General features: G+C 43.1%; 1 protein-coding gene across 4 annotated transcripts in view; it reads left to right on the top strand.

The window, feature by feature from the left end:
* PROM1 (prominin 1) overlaps positions 1 to 17,681 on the top strand; it is a 94,718-nt gene that overhangs the window by 27,185 nt on the left and 49,852 nt on the right. For 3 of the 4 annotated variants that reach the window (XM_073805087.1, XM_073805086.1, XM_033856880.2), the window contains exons 3-4: positions 10,028 to 10,083; positions 15,513 to 15,718. In XM_073805087.1, coding sequence (XP_073661188.1) covers positions 10,028 to 10,083; positions 15,513 to 15,718 — 262 coding nt within the window. Of the gene's footprint in view, positions 1 to 10,027; positions 10,084 to 13,463; positions 13,491 to 15,512; positions 15,719 to 17,681 lie in introns of all 4 variants that reach the window. The other variant, XM_073805088.1, reaches the window with a different exon arrangement.

Genomic DNA, 17,681 nt, shown 5'->3' with positions numbered 1-17,681 from the left:
CATATATTGATTTGCCTTTTAGTTTTGCACACACCGAACATAAGTTGATTTGGGAGGTTGTTCAGGGCCATCATTCAAGGTCGGTTGTCCTCAGAGACGACGTGTGATCTCCCGTCCTCGAATTAACTGGACCCCGATGACTTGGCTGGGGGCTCAGGCTGTCAGGAGTTGCCATGCCATTAATGGTGGTGACAGGGCCGCTCAGATGCGCTCTGCTCCAGCACAACTACGGGGCATACCCATTCTATGGGGGAATATAGCTGGCGTGGCTGAGTCATGGTTAGTCTTCTGTGCCCACTTGGCCAGGCTGTGGTAGCCAGTGCTTTGATGAAATGCTCATCTAGGTGTTGCTGTGAAGGTGCTTTGTAGATGTGGTTCACACCTACATGTGAACCCTTTCAGTGTAGGGGATTACCCTCAATAATGTGGGTGGCCCTCATGCAATCAGCTGAAAGGTCTTCAGAGCAAAACCAGATTTCCACAGGAAGAAGAAATTCAGCTTCAGGACTGTGACGTCAACTCCTGCCTGAGTTTCCAACCTGCCCTGAGATTTCCAACTTGCTAGTGCCCGCAGTTCCTTAAAATCAGTCTCTCTCCTTCTCTCTTTCCCTCTCCATCTCTATCTCTAGCTGTAGCTCTAGCTCTGTCTCTGTCTCTATCTCTGTCTCCATCTCTTCTATCTCTTTCTCTATCTCTGTCTCTATCTCTATCTCTGTCTCTATCTCACCACTTACTGGTTCTGTTTCTTCAGAGAACCTGACTGACAGAGGCAGTTATTCCGAAAGTTTGGGGATGAGGGTGGTGAGTCGTGTGTAGCTGGAGAAAATTCTAGCCCTCTCCCCATTCCAACCACTGAAGAATCAAATAAGCAAGGTCCTTCCATTTTTCCTGAGGCAGAGTTTATGATCATCAAGTTCTTTCTCTGAAGTAACCGCGTTCTGTGTAGACAGTGTCCCTCTGTGAGCCCATGTGGCCATTTTCATCTACCCTAATCTTGTGGCTTGGTGATGGGATGGTTGACACAAGTCTGCCTCTAAATAAGTGAGGAGCTTTTTTGTGGGTTTTTGTTTTTTTTTTTTTACCTTGTATGCTATCTTAACTCACCTCCATTCGAGCCAGTGGACTGATATCCAATAAAGGACCTCGGCTTTGCATCAAATGATGGTCAAACATATTTGTATTTATATACTTTAAGTTAAAATAAAATGTCTAAGGCATGAGTCTCTTCTTTTTATTTTTCCACTAACCTGTCAGCTATCAGAACAGATCACACCTACTATGCTAATGCAATGTATATTTAAACATTTTCCATGCAATGAGTTGGCTCCTTAAACATTTTTCTTGATTAAAAGGTAAACTGAGTCAAATTATCCAAATAACCAGAAGTTTCTTAATTTGTTTGAATTAGTGAGATTTTCCTGTCAAGAGAAGAATCAAATTTCATTTTAGAAATCAGAATCAGGAAGCTCTAAAGCATAAAAACAATCCACAGAAAACCTAGATCAAAGAGAGGAGACAAGCTTCAACCAACTGCAGTGGAATACCTCTGTCTGTAATCCAACATAAGATCTCTTCCACATGGGGCTCTGGTGAAAGTTCTAGGGACCACATACAAATTATGTAAATGTACATTTTCACCAACTACCTTTGCATCTTGATTTATTTTTTAAATTTATTTTATTTATTTATTTTGGCCATGCTGGGTCTTTGTTTCTGTGCGTGGGCTTTCTCTAGTTGCGGCGAGCGGGGGCTACTCTTTGTTGCGGTGCGCGGGCTTTCTCTAGTTGCGGCGAGCGGGGCTACTCTTTGTTGCGGTGCGTGCACTTCTCATTGCGGTGGCTCCTCTTGTTGCGGAGCACGGGCTCTAGGCGGGTGGTTTTCAGTACTTGTAGCATGCGGGCTCAGTAGTTGTGGCTCGCAGGCTCTAGAGCGCAGACTCAGTAGTTGTGGCGCACGGGCTTAGTTGCTCTGCGGCATGTGGGATCTTCCCGGACCAGGGCTCAAACCCGTGTCCCCTGCATTGGCAGGCGGATTCTTAACCACTGTGCCACCAGGAAGGCCCTGCATGTTGATTTAAATCTGCAGTCTCCTCCAGAAAGAACAGCCTGGACCTGTTAGCTGGTGCTCACAACCCATTTTACCAGCCACCCTGTGCACATAACTCTTGGAGAGGGTACCGAGATCTTACATCCACTTAGTCTTAACTCCTTATCTGATGCACGTTTCCCTGAGAGTAGTTTATGTAAATAGTTTAGCACTAGAGACATGCTTGAATTCGTGGTTTAAACTGATTATGAACATATGTTTTGTAGATGAGGAAAATTCAGTTGGTAGTGAAGCTTTTGAAAGGCTTATGAACCTATCAGCCAAGCCTATTAATGACTACCAAGGCTTTATAGACCCATGGATGAAGAGCAGGCAGCAAGGGTGTTTATCTGAGCTATATTGCATTGCATTTTGTAGTGATTTTTCTGGGTTCAAATGCCATTTTATGCATCCTTTTATGAATACAGAAATTCTTTTAAAAAAATAATTTTTTAAATTGAAGTATAATTGATTTACAATGTCATGTTATATATATATATATATATATATATCTGAACATATATATTGTTTTTCAGATTCTTTTCCCTTATAGATATTACAAAATATTGAGTACAGTTCCCTGTGCTATACAGTAGGTCCTTGTGGTTATCTATTTTGTATAGAGTTGTGTATATATGTTAATCCCATCCTCCTAATTTATCCCTCCCCCCTCTTCCTTTTCAGTAACCATAAATTTGTTTTCTATATCTGTGGGTCTATTTCTGTTTTGTCAATAAGTTCATTTGTATCTTTTTTTTCTGATTCCACATATAAGCGATATCATACGATTTTTGTCTTTGACTTACCTCACTTAGTATGATCATCTCTAGGTCCACCTATGTTGCTGTAAATGGCATTATTTCATTCTCTTTTGTGGCTGAGTGATATTCTGTTGTATATATCTACCACATCTTCTTTCTCCGTTCATCTGTCGATGGACATGTAGGTTGTTTCCATGTATTGGCTACTGTAAACAGTGCTGCAATGAACACTGGGGTGCATGTATCTTTTTAAATTATACTTTTCTCCGGATATATGCCCAGGAGTGGGATTGCTGGATCATGAATAGAGAAATTCTGATCTTTGAATGAAGATGTCTTTTAAAATCCTGGTTTATGTTAGTGCCATCCTGTTGGCTTCAGTAAGTCTTAGTCTGCTATGTTATTTATGTGTATACTTGCTCCCGAGAAAAGTGAGTTTGCCTTTGTTTGGTCAAAGCTAGCAGGCTAGGCTATTTGTAGAGGAGGCTTGCAATGGAAAATGTTGGGGGTCTTAACTGGCTAAGGCTTTTTTAGTTAGGGTAAGTGACACCATTTGCTATAACAAACAAGCCCAAATTTCGGTGAAAAACATTTCTAACAGCTCAGTCCAATGTAGAAGTGATGGAGTAGTGAGGGCTGGGCACTCTGTAATGGTTCCGTCATCCTATTGGGCTTTGGATTTCACCACTGGCTCCTCCAGTGGGTGATAGGTAGATGGGTCAAGTGAGCGACCATCAAGGGTCTTACAGGAGGCTGTAAAGGCCAGGAGTGGAAGTGATGTGCACACCTGTCTACCCACATTCCACTGGCCAGAACTCAAGTCACGGGGCCCCACCTAACTGCAGGGGGGCTGGGGAATGAAGCCGTGGGCCAAGGAAACCGAGGCCACACGTGGTTCTGCTGAGCACTCATTTGGTGCCACAGGCTGAAGAACTGGAGAGGGCAGAGCAGTGAAGCGTGTGCGGTACAAGGGTGGAGGTGAAGGACAGACGCCAACATTTTCAGGTTAGTGTAACATACTGAGCACTGCCCTAAACGCCCTTCTCAGGTCAAAATGCCACTAGCTCTTCCACACCCGGTGTCATGCCAGCACATCCAAGAAGTTCACACTTTTCAAACTGTCTAAGTTTGTGTTTTATCAGGACTTGTCAGGCATTCCACTTGGTTTGCCTACCTGCCCCTCATCCTCTCAGGAATTTGGTGTAGACGGAAGTCTTTTGTGCCTGGAAAGAAACAATTAAAGTTATGTTTTAAGTAATGTTTAATTTACTAAAGTTATGTATTTAGAAGCCCAGTGTTGGTAGGACTTTAAATTGAACTTGAATATTGTTTTATTCTACTTATAAAACTAATAGCTTTAGTAAAAATGTGAATAATCTCTTTCACTTTGACCAGTGTTGATTTAATGCACAAATTAACAGATTAAGTCATTCTTAGTACAGAGACCCCCAGACCCTGTGAGTATAAAAGAGTGCCACTGGGGGTCAATGGGGGACACTGTGGGCATCTCCACAGGGGGACACTTAACACTATTTATGCTCTTAGTTAATCACATTTCCAGGTAAACACTTTAAGTGTCCAAGAGGGCTAACTCTGTGTGTGGGTAATTTTTTATTAATAAGAGTTCTAAGTACAATAACAAATTTAACCTGACATTTAGGAAAAAATAGTGATTCACCTTCTAACATTTGTTCATATAGAAAAACCTGTTCTGAACATTTTACTCTCTAATTTTAATGCTTACACCATAATACTTCTAAGTCTATAACTTAATTTTAGGTTTAATGTTAATAATCCTATAGTGTTGCATCTGGTCAAAGAAACTAGAAAACATCAGGTAGAAATTAAAATAACCTGAATATAAGACTTGACTAAAAGGTTTTTCTAAAGCCTTTTAAAACAAACCAACCTAAAATTCGAATACTTTTGGCAGAAAAATTAACAACTATGAACAAAATTAACATTACATAATATTTTAGCAAGAACTGCATTATAATAATATTGTTTTACATATAGTAGAGTGATTTACAACATACTAAATGCCTATTTTATATCAGAAATAAAAATATCTTTATCAAAAATACTTTTTAATATAGTTTCGCACTTTGGGGAGATTCTGTCCCCAGTAAATGGCAGGAACACAATTTAGAAGATGAAAGGTGTGATACATTTTTTTTTGGCTGTGTTGGGTCTTCTTCACTGCACGTGGACCCTCTCTAGTTGCAGTGAACGGGGGCTACTCTTAGTTGCAGTGCGTGGGCTTCTCGTTGCGGTGGCTTCTCTTGTTGCGGAGCACGGGCTCTAGGTGCGTGGGCTTCAGTAGTTGTGGAGCATGGGCTCTAGAGCGCAGGCTCGGTAGTTGTGGCACACAGGCTTAGTTGCTCTGCATCAGGTGGATCTTCCCGGACTAGGGATCAAAGCCGTGTCCCCTGCACTGGCAGGCAGATTCTTAACCACTGCGCCACCAGAGAAGCCCGTGGTACATTTTTTAATTAAGAGACCTAACTTAATTGAGTTGTCAAATAGATATTATCAGCAAAATCTTTCCAGGAGCACTTAAATTTGTCACAGATCTGATAAATCACCTGCCAACAACTGGGGTTTTTAAGTTCTCTATCCATTTTATGAGAGAACATTCCAAAAGTGAACTTGCACTTTGCCTGGCTTGGTTCAGAACCTACATATGTATTAAAAGAAACCAGTTAGGAACAAATAGCTTGTCGAAGATGAGGAAGATGAGTCTGTTATAGATGGATCCTGCACAAGGCACTTTTCTTATTTTATGTTGCTTGTGTAGCTTCAGACATCAAAAAACTCATAGAGAAGTTACACACACACACACACACACACACACACACACACGAAGAACCAAAAACAAAACCAAACTACTTTGTAACCTGGTGGTATAACCAAGGGGTCAGAATTCGCTCTTGCTGCAACATTTCTTAATTTCCATCATCACATGAAATTTAAAGTAAGTCCCAGATAAGAAGACACTGTAAGGTCTAGGGGCTGAGCACAGAGAGGCTGACAGACAGTCCCTGTCATTCCAGGAAGACCCACAGAGTCAGATGCTGAGAAACAGTCTTCTGCCATGAAAATAACTTTCTCATCTGCCTGCTTACATATTTCCCTCCCACTGCTGTACCTTAAGAGGCAACTATTATGTTATGGAACAGAGCATGGAAAGATACAGTGAGAAATGGAGCAGGGCATGAAAAAGGTGGCCGGACCACCCTCCGAGCTCAGGGCAAGGAGAACTCACCGGCCTCCTGGAGCTGTCCAATCCAGTGCTCGGTGCCTTTCAGGCCCCATCTCAGCAGATCCTCCCTCAGTTCTGGAAGGACAAAGGGGTCACTATTGTCCACACTGAAGTCTCATGGAGGGCAGGAGAAGACCGTGGTTTCTCAAGCAAGAGGTCTTACTCCTTTCTTTCATGATCACAGCACCTGGCACCCTGTAGGCGCTTAACATGGTGGTTGAATATTGTTGAATGACCCGAAGACTAGGTCAGGTTTAAGTCACCAGGATTCGTGCAACAAACAGAACCCACTGCCATCATGACATCATTTTACAACCTGCTTTGAGCTGTGCACGCCTTCAGGGCTGAGAAGAAGCAGGTAGACACAATGGAGAATGTTAGGGTAGAATCTGTTCGTTTGGAAGCTCTCAGAGCTGGTGTTGGTCACGGTACGGTCATCTTTGGTGAGCACCAAGGCTGAGCCGAGGTTTCCAGTTTGCGTGTTCTCTGTTCGGGGCTCTGTGCCACCTGCGTGCTGATGGCTAATACCCACCAGGCAATACGAGGAACTAGTCACAGTACTCAGGGGTCCTGTCTGATCTATGGAGTGGAAGCAGCATTTTTTCTTTTTCCTTTTTTTTTTTTTGGTAAAGAAGTATTGTGTTTGTGCAGCATCCGTACCACAGACAGCTCTGGAGCCCTGGAACTTGCTGAGGGATTGCTTCGCAGCCTTAGGAGGGACCCAAGTGATATCTGAAACTTGGGGGCAAGGAGGGACTGAGAAAGAGGCGGAGCCCTCCAGATGGGACGGTGGCAGGTTTAAGAAGGAAGAAACTTACTTACGAGGCTTGTCTTGAGCAGCTGCAAGATGAGTAGATCTCCGCACCCACCTGCCTGAATCTTAAAAGTTTATGTAGTGGTCTCAACTAGATTCAGTTATGTAGCCCATTCAGATGGTCTCAACTACACATTACTCTCTCAAGATTGCATCCTTGAACCCAGTCATAGTGTGGGATGGGTGGGCAGAACGGATGTTCCACGGGCAGGGGAGGGGTGAGCAGCTTCTGAGTGCCTGGGTCCAGCTCGCAAGCCAACCAGTGGTCACATCCTGTCCACGGCCCCCTCCACCATGAGGATGCAGGCGACCCAGAGGCTGAGACGGTTTCCACCAGAAGCCTTCTATGAGCTGGCCAGGAAAGACAAAGGCAAAGGACTGGGATGCAGTAGAACGAGTGTGACACTTGGGAACCATAAAAAGTGTGGGGCAGAAGTGAGACCCCGGTTCTTCCACGTGCTTTCTGAGATGGACCGTAATGGATTCAAAGTTCTCACCAGCAGTGAACCTATTAGATCTGAGATAGAATTTCCTAGTGTGGGGTCCCATGGGCTCCCAGATGAGGTGTGAGCAGCAGAAGGTTAATATCGGGGCTTGTCAAGTAAAGATGCTTAGGTTGTGCTGTACAGGCATTTGTGATGTTCACTCACCCTGATTAAGAGCCGCTTAATTAGAGATACACAGGGAAGCCAAGGGAAAAATGGATATTGTGGTCCTGAGCGTGAAGGACGCCCATTCTGTGTTTTTGTGACAGGGGATGCTGGGAAGGAGGGGGCATTAAGGAAACAGATAGAGGCCTTGAGGCTTTGGGGGAAATGGAATTGCTCCGGGGTGAGAGTGGGCAGGGTTATCTGCCGCCTCTGGGCCTGTGCTGTCCAGTGCGGGAGCCACTAACCACGTGTGTCCATGGAGCACTTGAACTGTAGCTTGTCTGAACTAAAGGGCATTGACACCGGCTTCTGAACTCTTAGTATGAAAATAAGACTGTAAATAGCTCATTAATATTTACACTGATGATACCTTGAAATGATACTACTTTGCATATATTCGGAGTAAGTAAAACATATTAAAATTAATTTTAAACTAATCATGTTTTTAAATGGAACTACTAGAAAATTTGAAATTACTTATGTGGCTTGAGATAGATTTCTGTAAGACAGTGCTACTGTAAACCACGGGAAGGGAGATCATCTCTGCTCCAAAGTCTTGGGATGGGTTTTTAGCCAGTACAGCAAGGATCAGCTTCGCCAGAGGGTCAGGGCCAGCTGGCAGCCAAAGGACAGGGATCACCTGCCAGTGAGTGTTGTCGTTGGATGTAGTTGGGACCATGCCTGGGACACCCAGGACCACCAGCATCACAGAAGGACTCAGGAGGGGCTGGGTCTTCAAGCAAACTGATGGGGGCATCTGTTTGACAGAGAGGAATGTCACTGTTTCCCAGAGGTTGCCATGGGTACACAAGCCATGTTCTCTGGCATTGGCTCACCTCCACAGAGCTCTACTAGAGCAGCGCCTGTTACGTGTGTGCAGCAGACTAAAGCAAAGAGACTGGTTCAAGGTCGGAGAACACCTGTGATCCTGGGTTGCCCCCAAGGTACCTTGGAGAAACTCTAGGGTTCCCAGGGTTCCCTACCAGTTTGAAAATCTCTGTTCCTGCAGCACATCCTTTACAGGTCTGATCCACGTATCTATCTGCTCCATGCAGGTGGGAAGTTGTTTTCCAGAAGACCCTGTGGGGAAGTGGCTTGCTTTGTTTCCCGGCCTGTACATGTGAATGTCTTTGCTTTAAAGAAGGGTTCACCGTGGGGTTTCATTTGCGACCCCCAGTAGTATACTTTGGAAGTGCTTATACGGGATACAGTCCTAGCATTCCAGAAGCTCATTCCTGGGGCAGAAGACAATGTGCAGTGTGGGAAGGACCTCGCACCAGGGGAAGGAAGACCTGGGCCTGGGTCTGGCCTCACAAATCACTGATTTTAGACAAGTCACCCTCCCTATCTGGCCATCAGCTCTGCTATATCATTACTAGATGGGGGAATCAGGATACGAGGTGGCTCCCGAGCTATGTGAGAATTTTAAAATGCCCCAAATGAGCATGCCCAGAAAAAGTCAGTTTTGCTTAGCATTTTGGGTTTTTCTTGCACTGCTTGGAGAACGGAGAGGGACATCTCATGTTAAGAGCTCTCGGATTAGGTTAATTGTAAGATTTCTTGCATTTGTAAAATATTATGTAGTAGAAGTATTAAAGAATAAATTGCATTTGTGGTTCCAAATAATTAAGAAAGCAATTTCATGGGCTATGGGGCAAAAAACAGTAGGGATAAATGGAGTCAATTCCCTAAGGAAATCTGACGTTCCTAATCTGCGTGCAAATGTTAATGCATTTTCCAACTTAAAAGAAACATCACATTTAGAGTTTAGAGATTCATTATCTCCTGTGGCTAGTGGTGCTGTCAGTCCAACTTGGCTTACGTATATTAACCAGCAAAAATCATGCGCCCTGGTCACATTAAAACTTTAAACCTTGTGATTCAGTGTCCTGTCAACATGTTCATATAGACCAGGAGGGCAGCCTTTTTCTGTGAAGGGCCAGATAATAAAGCTTTGAGGCTTTGGAGACCATATGGTTTCTGTCGCTCTGCTCTTGTAGTTTGTACGGCTGAGCAGGCAGAATCAACATATGGGTGGGGCGGTGTTGGAAATTTAATAAATAATAATTAATTAAACTCGATTTATTGACAAAAAAAGAATCAGCAATATCAATGTAACATTTTATTAGTGACTGTTAATGAGGTGTGTGTAGTTTGCTGGTAAATATTAAGGTGTTCTGTGAGAAATTGAAAACTCTTAAAGATGGCAGCCCTCTAATTTTGCCACTGGCAAAATCGTAGGTCGAAAATATTTGTTCTCCATTCTTTGCTTCTGGTTAGAGCCTCATTAGGTCAATTATTTACTTGCGCTAAGAAAGAGGAATAAAAGTATAAGAATACTCTATTGAGGTTCAATCATTTGTGAGCACATATAGACCTTTATTTTCTAAATATGCATTTTATATTTTTACTGAAAAGGTAATCGTGCCATTGTTTTGTGGCTTTTTTCCCCCAGATATTTTAAGAAAAGTTGTACAGAAGGAGTTTGACCTGTCAACGGATTATGAGAAGGTAATTTTGATGGATGAATTTGTTAGCAGAAAATAAATATGAGCAAAACTTTGGCTGATTTGAAAGTAAATCTTTAAACAACCAGTTGTTTTACCTGTGAATTTAGTAACATTTCTTGACTAATGGAGTATTGAAATGCCTTATAAATCCCATTTGAACTACACCAGAAATTTCAAAAGTAGCATTTGAAGAAACATTCGCCTTTCAAGCTGTATGTTATTGAAAAACTAAAATTTCCTTAAAGGAAGTCTTATGCTACGTTTTTTAGACAAAGGATGAGAACCCCTTAACTAAATGGAATGGTTTGAACGTCCCTAGAAGCAGGCATGCGTACTTTTCACATACACATGCATACTTGTAGAAGAAAAAGAATTAATTCTTACCAGAGCTCTTCCACAAGGAAGTGATGTGGGAGCTTGTTGTTAAAAAGATAAGCAGGGCTGAACAGGTGGGGAGGCGGCTTTGCTGGCGTTCCAAGCTGTGGGGACCACGTGAGCAGAGGATGAGGTATGAGGGGAGAAGCACGGGGATGGAGACGGTGGGTGAGAGGAAGGGGAAGGACAGGTGAGCTGGGGCCAGATCAGGGGAGGGCCTTGGAGGCCTCACTCAGATGAGTGGACAACAGTATTGTCAGAAAGTATCCAGGCACCTTTCATGTCTCTACTTAATACCAAGGTTAGGGTTAGGGTGAGGGCTAAGGTGCTGTTAATTCACTCTGTTTGCATCCACGAGATTAACTTACCTAAACAGAAGAGTGTGTTATTTCGATTTTGGCCTATGATGAATGTCGACTGCCAATGAAATAAACAGACGAATGTTTTTGCATTGAATGTTAGGATAATAAAAATTAGTTGAATCTGTTTGTCAAGCTATTAGTCCTGCAGGGTCAGACGATTCGTTCCATCCTTTCCTGGTACAAAGGTGGTTGTCAAGACAACAATAAAGGTACCAGTGGACTTTTATTTATTTAATGGCCAGCACAACAAAGGTGAATGACAGTGTCTCCAGCGGGTGTGACAGCCGTGAACTCTTGCCCAGTGGTGGGAACAGTGGCTGCATATTCTCAATTTGCAATAAAATGATACTTAAGGGAAAAATGAATGCAGAAGCCAAAGAGGAAGTCCTCATCTCAAGGCCATTTATGTGTATAAAAGAGGATGAGCCAGATACACACTAGTGCCTACACCTTCCCTCCTACCACAGAAAGCATTTTCATTCTTCAATGCCACTGGCTTCATTTATATCTTCCAAACATGATTGCCCATGTGTGCCTGCTTCCCTGGGCAGAATAAAACGACCTTTGCTTTTATATTTATATTGAAAATTTGCATGCCGTTAGCACCTGAATGCCAGTTAGCTCTGGCAAGGAACGAGTTGGGCGTGAGAGGCTGGGCCCAAGCCTTAGAGGACCAGGTCCTCAGACTCTGAGGTCACTCTCAGCAGCCTGACAAGTATGAGCCGGAGTTGGCTGCCACCGTCCATGGCAGGACTCTCGGTTGGACGAGTCCTTTATGGTTGGCTCGATATTAGACTTGGAGTTCCTGTAAGCTGGGGGACCCCCTACTTCCTGATCTCCTCTCCACCTCAGGTGTCTTTACAAATGGATAAAAACCGTTTGGGTGGAGCTGGTGTAGAGAAAGGAGCCAGAACTGGGCCCACATGAATGAACGGAATCCTACCGTAGGTGTGGAATTGGGTCATGTTTTCCAGTTATCCAAGGTAGAGGGATTTGGTTAAGCAAAGACACCAAAGAAGCCAGGGCTCCTTGGGAAGAGAGCTTTCTGATTGGCTTTAGGGAGATAAATGCTGGGTGTGTTTGGTCAGAGTCCCCGAAGCAGACCCGACCCTGAGTCAGGGACTCCAGGGCAAGTCACTTATTTGGGAGGTGCAGGGAACCCTGGCTGTGAAGTGGGAGGTGACACAGTGGAGGGAGGGCCGCCTGGAGAGGGTGTATCATTCCGCCACCCGCCACTGGGGGCAACAGAGCTCCATCCTGTTAGAGGAGCTGTGCTAGACACCGAAGACACTGGTGTGGGAATAAGCCCGTGGGAAGGTGAAAGAGTTGAGGTATTTATACACCAAGACTGAAGAGGCACTTAATCATAATCACGACACAGGACTTGTTTTAAAGACAGATTCCTGGTCTTACCCAAATCCCCTGACACTTCTCCAGGGGAGGGGCCTGAAGTGAGTGTTTTTAACACACACTGTGAGGGGTTTATGATTGGTGAGGTTGGGAGGTAACAAGCCCGTGGGGCCCGGACCCAGGAGGCTGGGGTCACTCAAGATGCCCTGTGGGTCCCCAGGGGCCTGTTACATGAACTGCCCATCCCAACATTTCAGATGATGCCGCCTTTAAAGGTTATTACCATCACAAACATTGTTCTTCCGCACCTGTGAAAATCTACCAGCTAAGGCAATGGCTTCCAAACTTGGATTTCCTGGACCAGACAATTTGAGAAACGTCATCCGGGGAACACCATGGAGCCACATAATTCTATTTAACCACATGAGGACATTCTAAGTCAACTATAACAACAATAATGACTCTGTCCCTCTTCATACGTATGTCACCTCCCTCTTCCAAAAAGAAGGATAGTCTTATAAATTGAGCAAATGAGGTGAGCACTGTGAAAGAACAAGTGTAGGACTCCATGGCATCATGCAGGAGGGATGTACAGCAAACCCAGACGTTGTTATCAAGACAGACTTCCTGGAGAAAGCAACATCCAAACTCAGACTTGAGTTTCATCGGCGGAAGAGTGGTGGGAATAAGGTTCAAGCAAGAGGGAGCCCAAAGTGAGGAAAGGGAGAGAGACCATGATGCTTTCTGGGGACTCGAGTGCTCAAGAAGAATGGGGACGTGAAGCCAGCATTAAATAACATAGGACCACGTGGAGGAGTTTGAATTAAACATGGTGGGACTCCATGGAATGCTGTTAAACAAGGGAATGATACCATAAGACTGTCATTTTAAAAAGGACACTTGGAAGTTGGTGCCTTGGGCTCTGGGGTTCTAGGCAGCCCCTGATTCTCTGTTTCATGGAGACCATGTGGTTGTGGTTGTGTGTTAAGCATTTATAACTTTCCCTCTGGTTCCCCTTGTCCATAACTAATTAGCATACTGATTAAGAACCTTTCAAGAAATCCAGTGTAAATCCAAATGTGAGCCCTAGAGCGTGACTGTACCCAAAACCCTGTTTGTCTAATAAATGCTCCCTTTATGCTCCGGTCTTGTGTCATCCTCCCCTCCCTTGATCTCCTCTGTGTGGGATATTAATGGTCACAGTTGCGGTTAATGACTCCAGTAATGTTTTCTGTTTTCTTGATGCACGCTGCCTCTGCTTGCACAAACTCTGCGACGGCTTTGACTTCCTCAGCCAGAAAATGTAGTCTTGATTCTGAAGGTAAAGTCCTCACTTGTTGTTTCATGTTGCTCCGTCTAAAGCCCGCGAGTGGTGTGACGCTTTTGCCAGAACTTTCTGTTCACTGTCATCTCCACTGTGATGACTTTTAAATTGTTTCCTTTTTGTTTCTGCCATCATCTTCCATCTTCTCTTTCAGCCCACGAAAGAAGAGCAACCCATCTGCAAATTTAAACCTTGAGCTTCTCTTCAACACAGTCCATCCACAAAGCACTCCGGAGATCTTGGTATATCAGGAAATAATTTAGGTTCTTGCCAGATCTTGGCCAGACTTTGGGGTTCAGTGTTACAACTTTTTTTCTGGCTGCGCCATGCAGCTTGCAGGATCTTAGTTTCCCGACCAGGGATCAAACCCATGCCCCCTGCAGTGGAAGCGTGGAGTCCTAACCACTGGACCACCAGGAAATTCCCAGAAACAATTTCTAAAAATAGTAACAATTTAGACTATTTGCTGAGAAAGATAGCAAAGTAAGTAAGAATTTGGAGTGCCTGGAGCTGGCTTCTCAGTTGGCCAGTGATGTGAGTCTTCAAGGGTGGGTTACACACCAGCAAATAACGACTTTTCATGGCCAACTTACCTTAAGAAGACTGCATCAAAATTGCAATCACTTTTTTTCTTTTTAGCATTTTAACCTTAATATGGAAGTAGATAATATTCAAGTGCCATGTGCACCTTGCTTAATACGCATAAGCGTTTGCCCACGAGTTAGCTAATACTGACTGAACATTTGCTGTGTGCTGGGCACTTTGCTAGTTGTTTACACATTAACTCATTTAATTATCTGTCCCTCACAATATGCTGATGACATTAATGCTAATGTCACATTTCCTAGTTTAGAGAATTAAAAGCCGCCCCTGCTGGGATTTAAAGCAGGTCCTCTGACTCCAAGTTCACTGCTCTCTCCTAAGACATCACATTTGCTTCAAGGAACAAGGCTTGGGTTTCGTTTTCCTTTGCTCAGCTTGGCTTCAGAATGTATTGTTATCTAGCTGGTCCATTACAAACCATTACAGGTTGCAAACCGCCAACCTGTAATTTTCTGCCATTCTTTTAAAGTGTCTTGCTTTATGGAAATGTGAGTAACTGCACACATGAATTGGAATGAGAACGAGTTTTATCATCCTGTTGCATTAATTTTTATTTAGCCTGGAATAAATCCATCAGTGATTATGAAAATAGGTTTAGGTCACTTGATTGTGTCTAGCTATTGTGCTAGTACCTAGGAACCTAGGAGCTATCTGAGACTTAGCTAGTGAGGCTGGGCTCAGCAGCCTGAAAGGGGCACTTAGCAAGTGTCTGCTCCACGCCAGGTACTTTCCATAGCACCTCATCACTAATCATACATTATCTGCAGTGTTCACAAGGTACGTATAAGGTACCTATTTTATTATATGTACCTTATACGTACCTTATAAGGTACGTATTTTATTCCCAGTACATGGGTGGGGAAACTGAGTGGCCTGTGAGTAACATGTCTGATTTGGAAAGTCTGAGCCTTTTTTTCTAAATTTAGATATATTCCAGATTCTTTCATAACAAAATATGAATTTGTCATTAATCGATCCAATCCAAACTACTTTGAATCCTTAATAACTATTACTAGTTCTATCTTTCTGGTGAAAAACATCCTTGGTATAGATTATTCATTATGCAAGGACTTCTGCCAAAATTTGTCATGCCGTTTAAAAACAAACAAAATACCTTTGGGGTTGAAATGACACCATTTGCAACTTGACCCTGAATTTGGCTATTTTCCCAAAGTTGAAAGAAGGTAGTAAGTGCTTGATCCCATATTCTGGTAACTCAGATCTCTGCTTCCTTTGTTTCAAGAAGGATCTTCAAAATGGACACACACACACACACACACACACACACACACACACCCCTCAAGATTTAACTCATGATGGCAAATAGCTTAAAAAGCATGGAATGTGTACACTGTGGAATGTTCTACGTGTAATTTTATGTTACAGTATGTGCTGTTTCTTTTGTTTGACTTGCAGATTATCTACTATGAGATCGGGATTATTATCTGTGCTGTCCTGGGATTGCTGTTCATTATTCTGATGCCTCTGGTGGGGTTTGTCTTTAGTTTGTGTCGTTGCTGTAACAAGTGTGGTGGAGAAATGCACCAGCGACAGAAGAAAAATGGGGCCGCCCTCAAGAGCTACTTCACACTCTCCCTCTTGGTGATTTGTATATTTATAAGGCAAGTAGCATCTTGGACAACAGCTGATTGTGTTTTAGGTTGATGAGAAATCTCTTGTGTTTTAACTGTTGAGCATGAGTTGGAAACAACAACAAAATACAAAAAACAGAAAACAGAAAAGAGAACAAAAATGCTTGCCCAGCACATCACTATAAGCAGAAATTAGTGCTGTAACCAGGCTGCTCTAGTTTATGTGATAAGCCAACCCCGTGGTTTTTTTCATTTTGAAGCCATCCTGATAAATCTGGGACTGAAGAAAGCATTCACCTCCCAGGACAGCGCCTCCTTCCTCTTAAATAGCTCTCTCGAAACAGGCAGCATGCAGGAAGGCAGAGCAAGTATTTCTAGTTGATTTGTACGTCCGAAGGGATCTTTTGCAAGGAAATTTTTTTTAATTGAAGTATCGTTGATTTACAATATTATGTTAGTTTCAGGTGTACAGCACAGTGATTCAGTTATTTATATATATATGTATGTATTTGTTTTCAGATTCTTTTCCCTTATAGGTTATTACAAAATACTGAGTATAGTTCCCTGTGCCATACAGATGGGTAGAGTCCCTGAATTGGGGAATTGGAGAATATTGTTGGATGGAGTTAACTTTCTAATTATATGCCCAGTTTTTTTTGTTTTTTATTTTTCTCATTTTTATTAGGAACTTAAAAAACAATCTTTATTTTTAAACAGCAGGTTCTTATTAGTTATCTATTTTACACATATTAGTGTATACATGTCAATCCCAATCTCCCAATTCTAGAGTTGCTGATACGAAACAGTCCGCAGGTGAGATGCAGTGAGAAAAGCAGTTTGTAGACCACGTGTAGAACACAACACCAGTGATTAAAAACAAAAAAGGAGGGGGATGTGAACACTTGGTTATGTTCGCATAGAGACCATGTGAAAGGATTGCCGAGACCCTGGCCAGGCGAGTTGCCTCTGAGAAGGAAATTGGTGGCTGTGAAGGGGAGGGAAGCGAACTCGCTTCTTACTGCAACCAGACTTCTTGTTTCTTTTGAATTATCTACCACACTCAAGTATTACTTACTGAATTAAGTACACCAAAAATTAAATTTAGAAAACCAAAAATTCCCCACAAAAAGCAAAAGCCAGTGCACTGCTACTGATTCCAAAGCAGTCAGTTTTTTTGAACAGATATCCTTCTGCTGAAAATAGTGAAATAATAGACCTTAACACAGACGTAGAGAATGGACTTCAGGACATGGGGAGGGGGAAGGGTAAGCTGGGACGGAGTGAGAGAGTGGCATGGACATATATACACTACCAAATGTAAAGTAGATAGCTAGTGGGAAGCAGCCGCATAGCACAGGGAGATCAGCTCGGTGCTTTGTGACCACCTAGAGGGGTGGGATATGGAGGGTGGGAGGGAGGGAGACACAAGAGGGAGGGGATATGGGGATATATGTATATGTATAGCTGATTCACTTTGTTATATAGCAGAAACGAACACACCATTGTAAAGCAATTATACTCCAATAAAGATGTTGAAAAGAAAAAAAAACAGACCTTAACAGTATACTTATAAACAGGATCCAAGTGAATGTGTTAGCTAATTTCATGCACCCTTGTTTAACCACTAGGTAGTTTTTGTGGGTGTGTTTCATCTGCAAGACGGGGGTGTGGGTTTCTCTGTCTCTCTCTCTCCTGTTTCCCTCTGTCCATAATTTGAATTTAACTTCTTCTTCACATTAAATTCTGAAAGGCAGCTTAGGATGGGGGCAGTGGTAATTACAGATTTCCCCTGTCTCTCTGCTTTGTGTTTGAAGGATTTTCAGGAATGTACAGACCCTACAGCTGTGGGAGTAGTGACCTCCCCCCAGCTACCAGAAGAATGTCCGTTATAGCCCAAAGACCATTCAGACCTTTGTGCATGTCCTTTAAGCCTGAAACTTACATCCTTCATTCATCCAAAGACTTGGACAGCCGTGTGTCTTCCTTTTTGTAT

This window comes from Tursiops truncatus, chromosome 5 (assembly GCF_011762595.2).
Source record: "Tursiops truncatus isolate mTurTru1 chromosome 5, mTurTru1.mat.Y, whole genome shotgun sequence".
NCBI classification, from domain to species: domain Eukaryota; kingdom Metazoa; phylum Chordata; class Mammalia; order Artiodactyla; family Delphinidae; genus Tursiops; species Tursiops truncatus.
The sequence above is the reverse complement of the archived record's forward strand: the minus strand, read 5'-3'. Positions and strand labels throughout refer to the sequence as shown.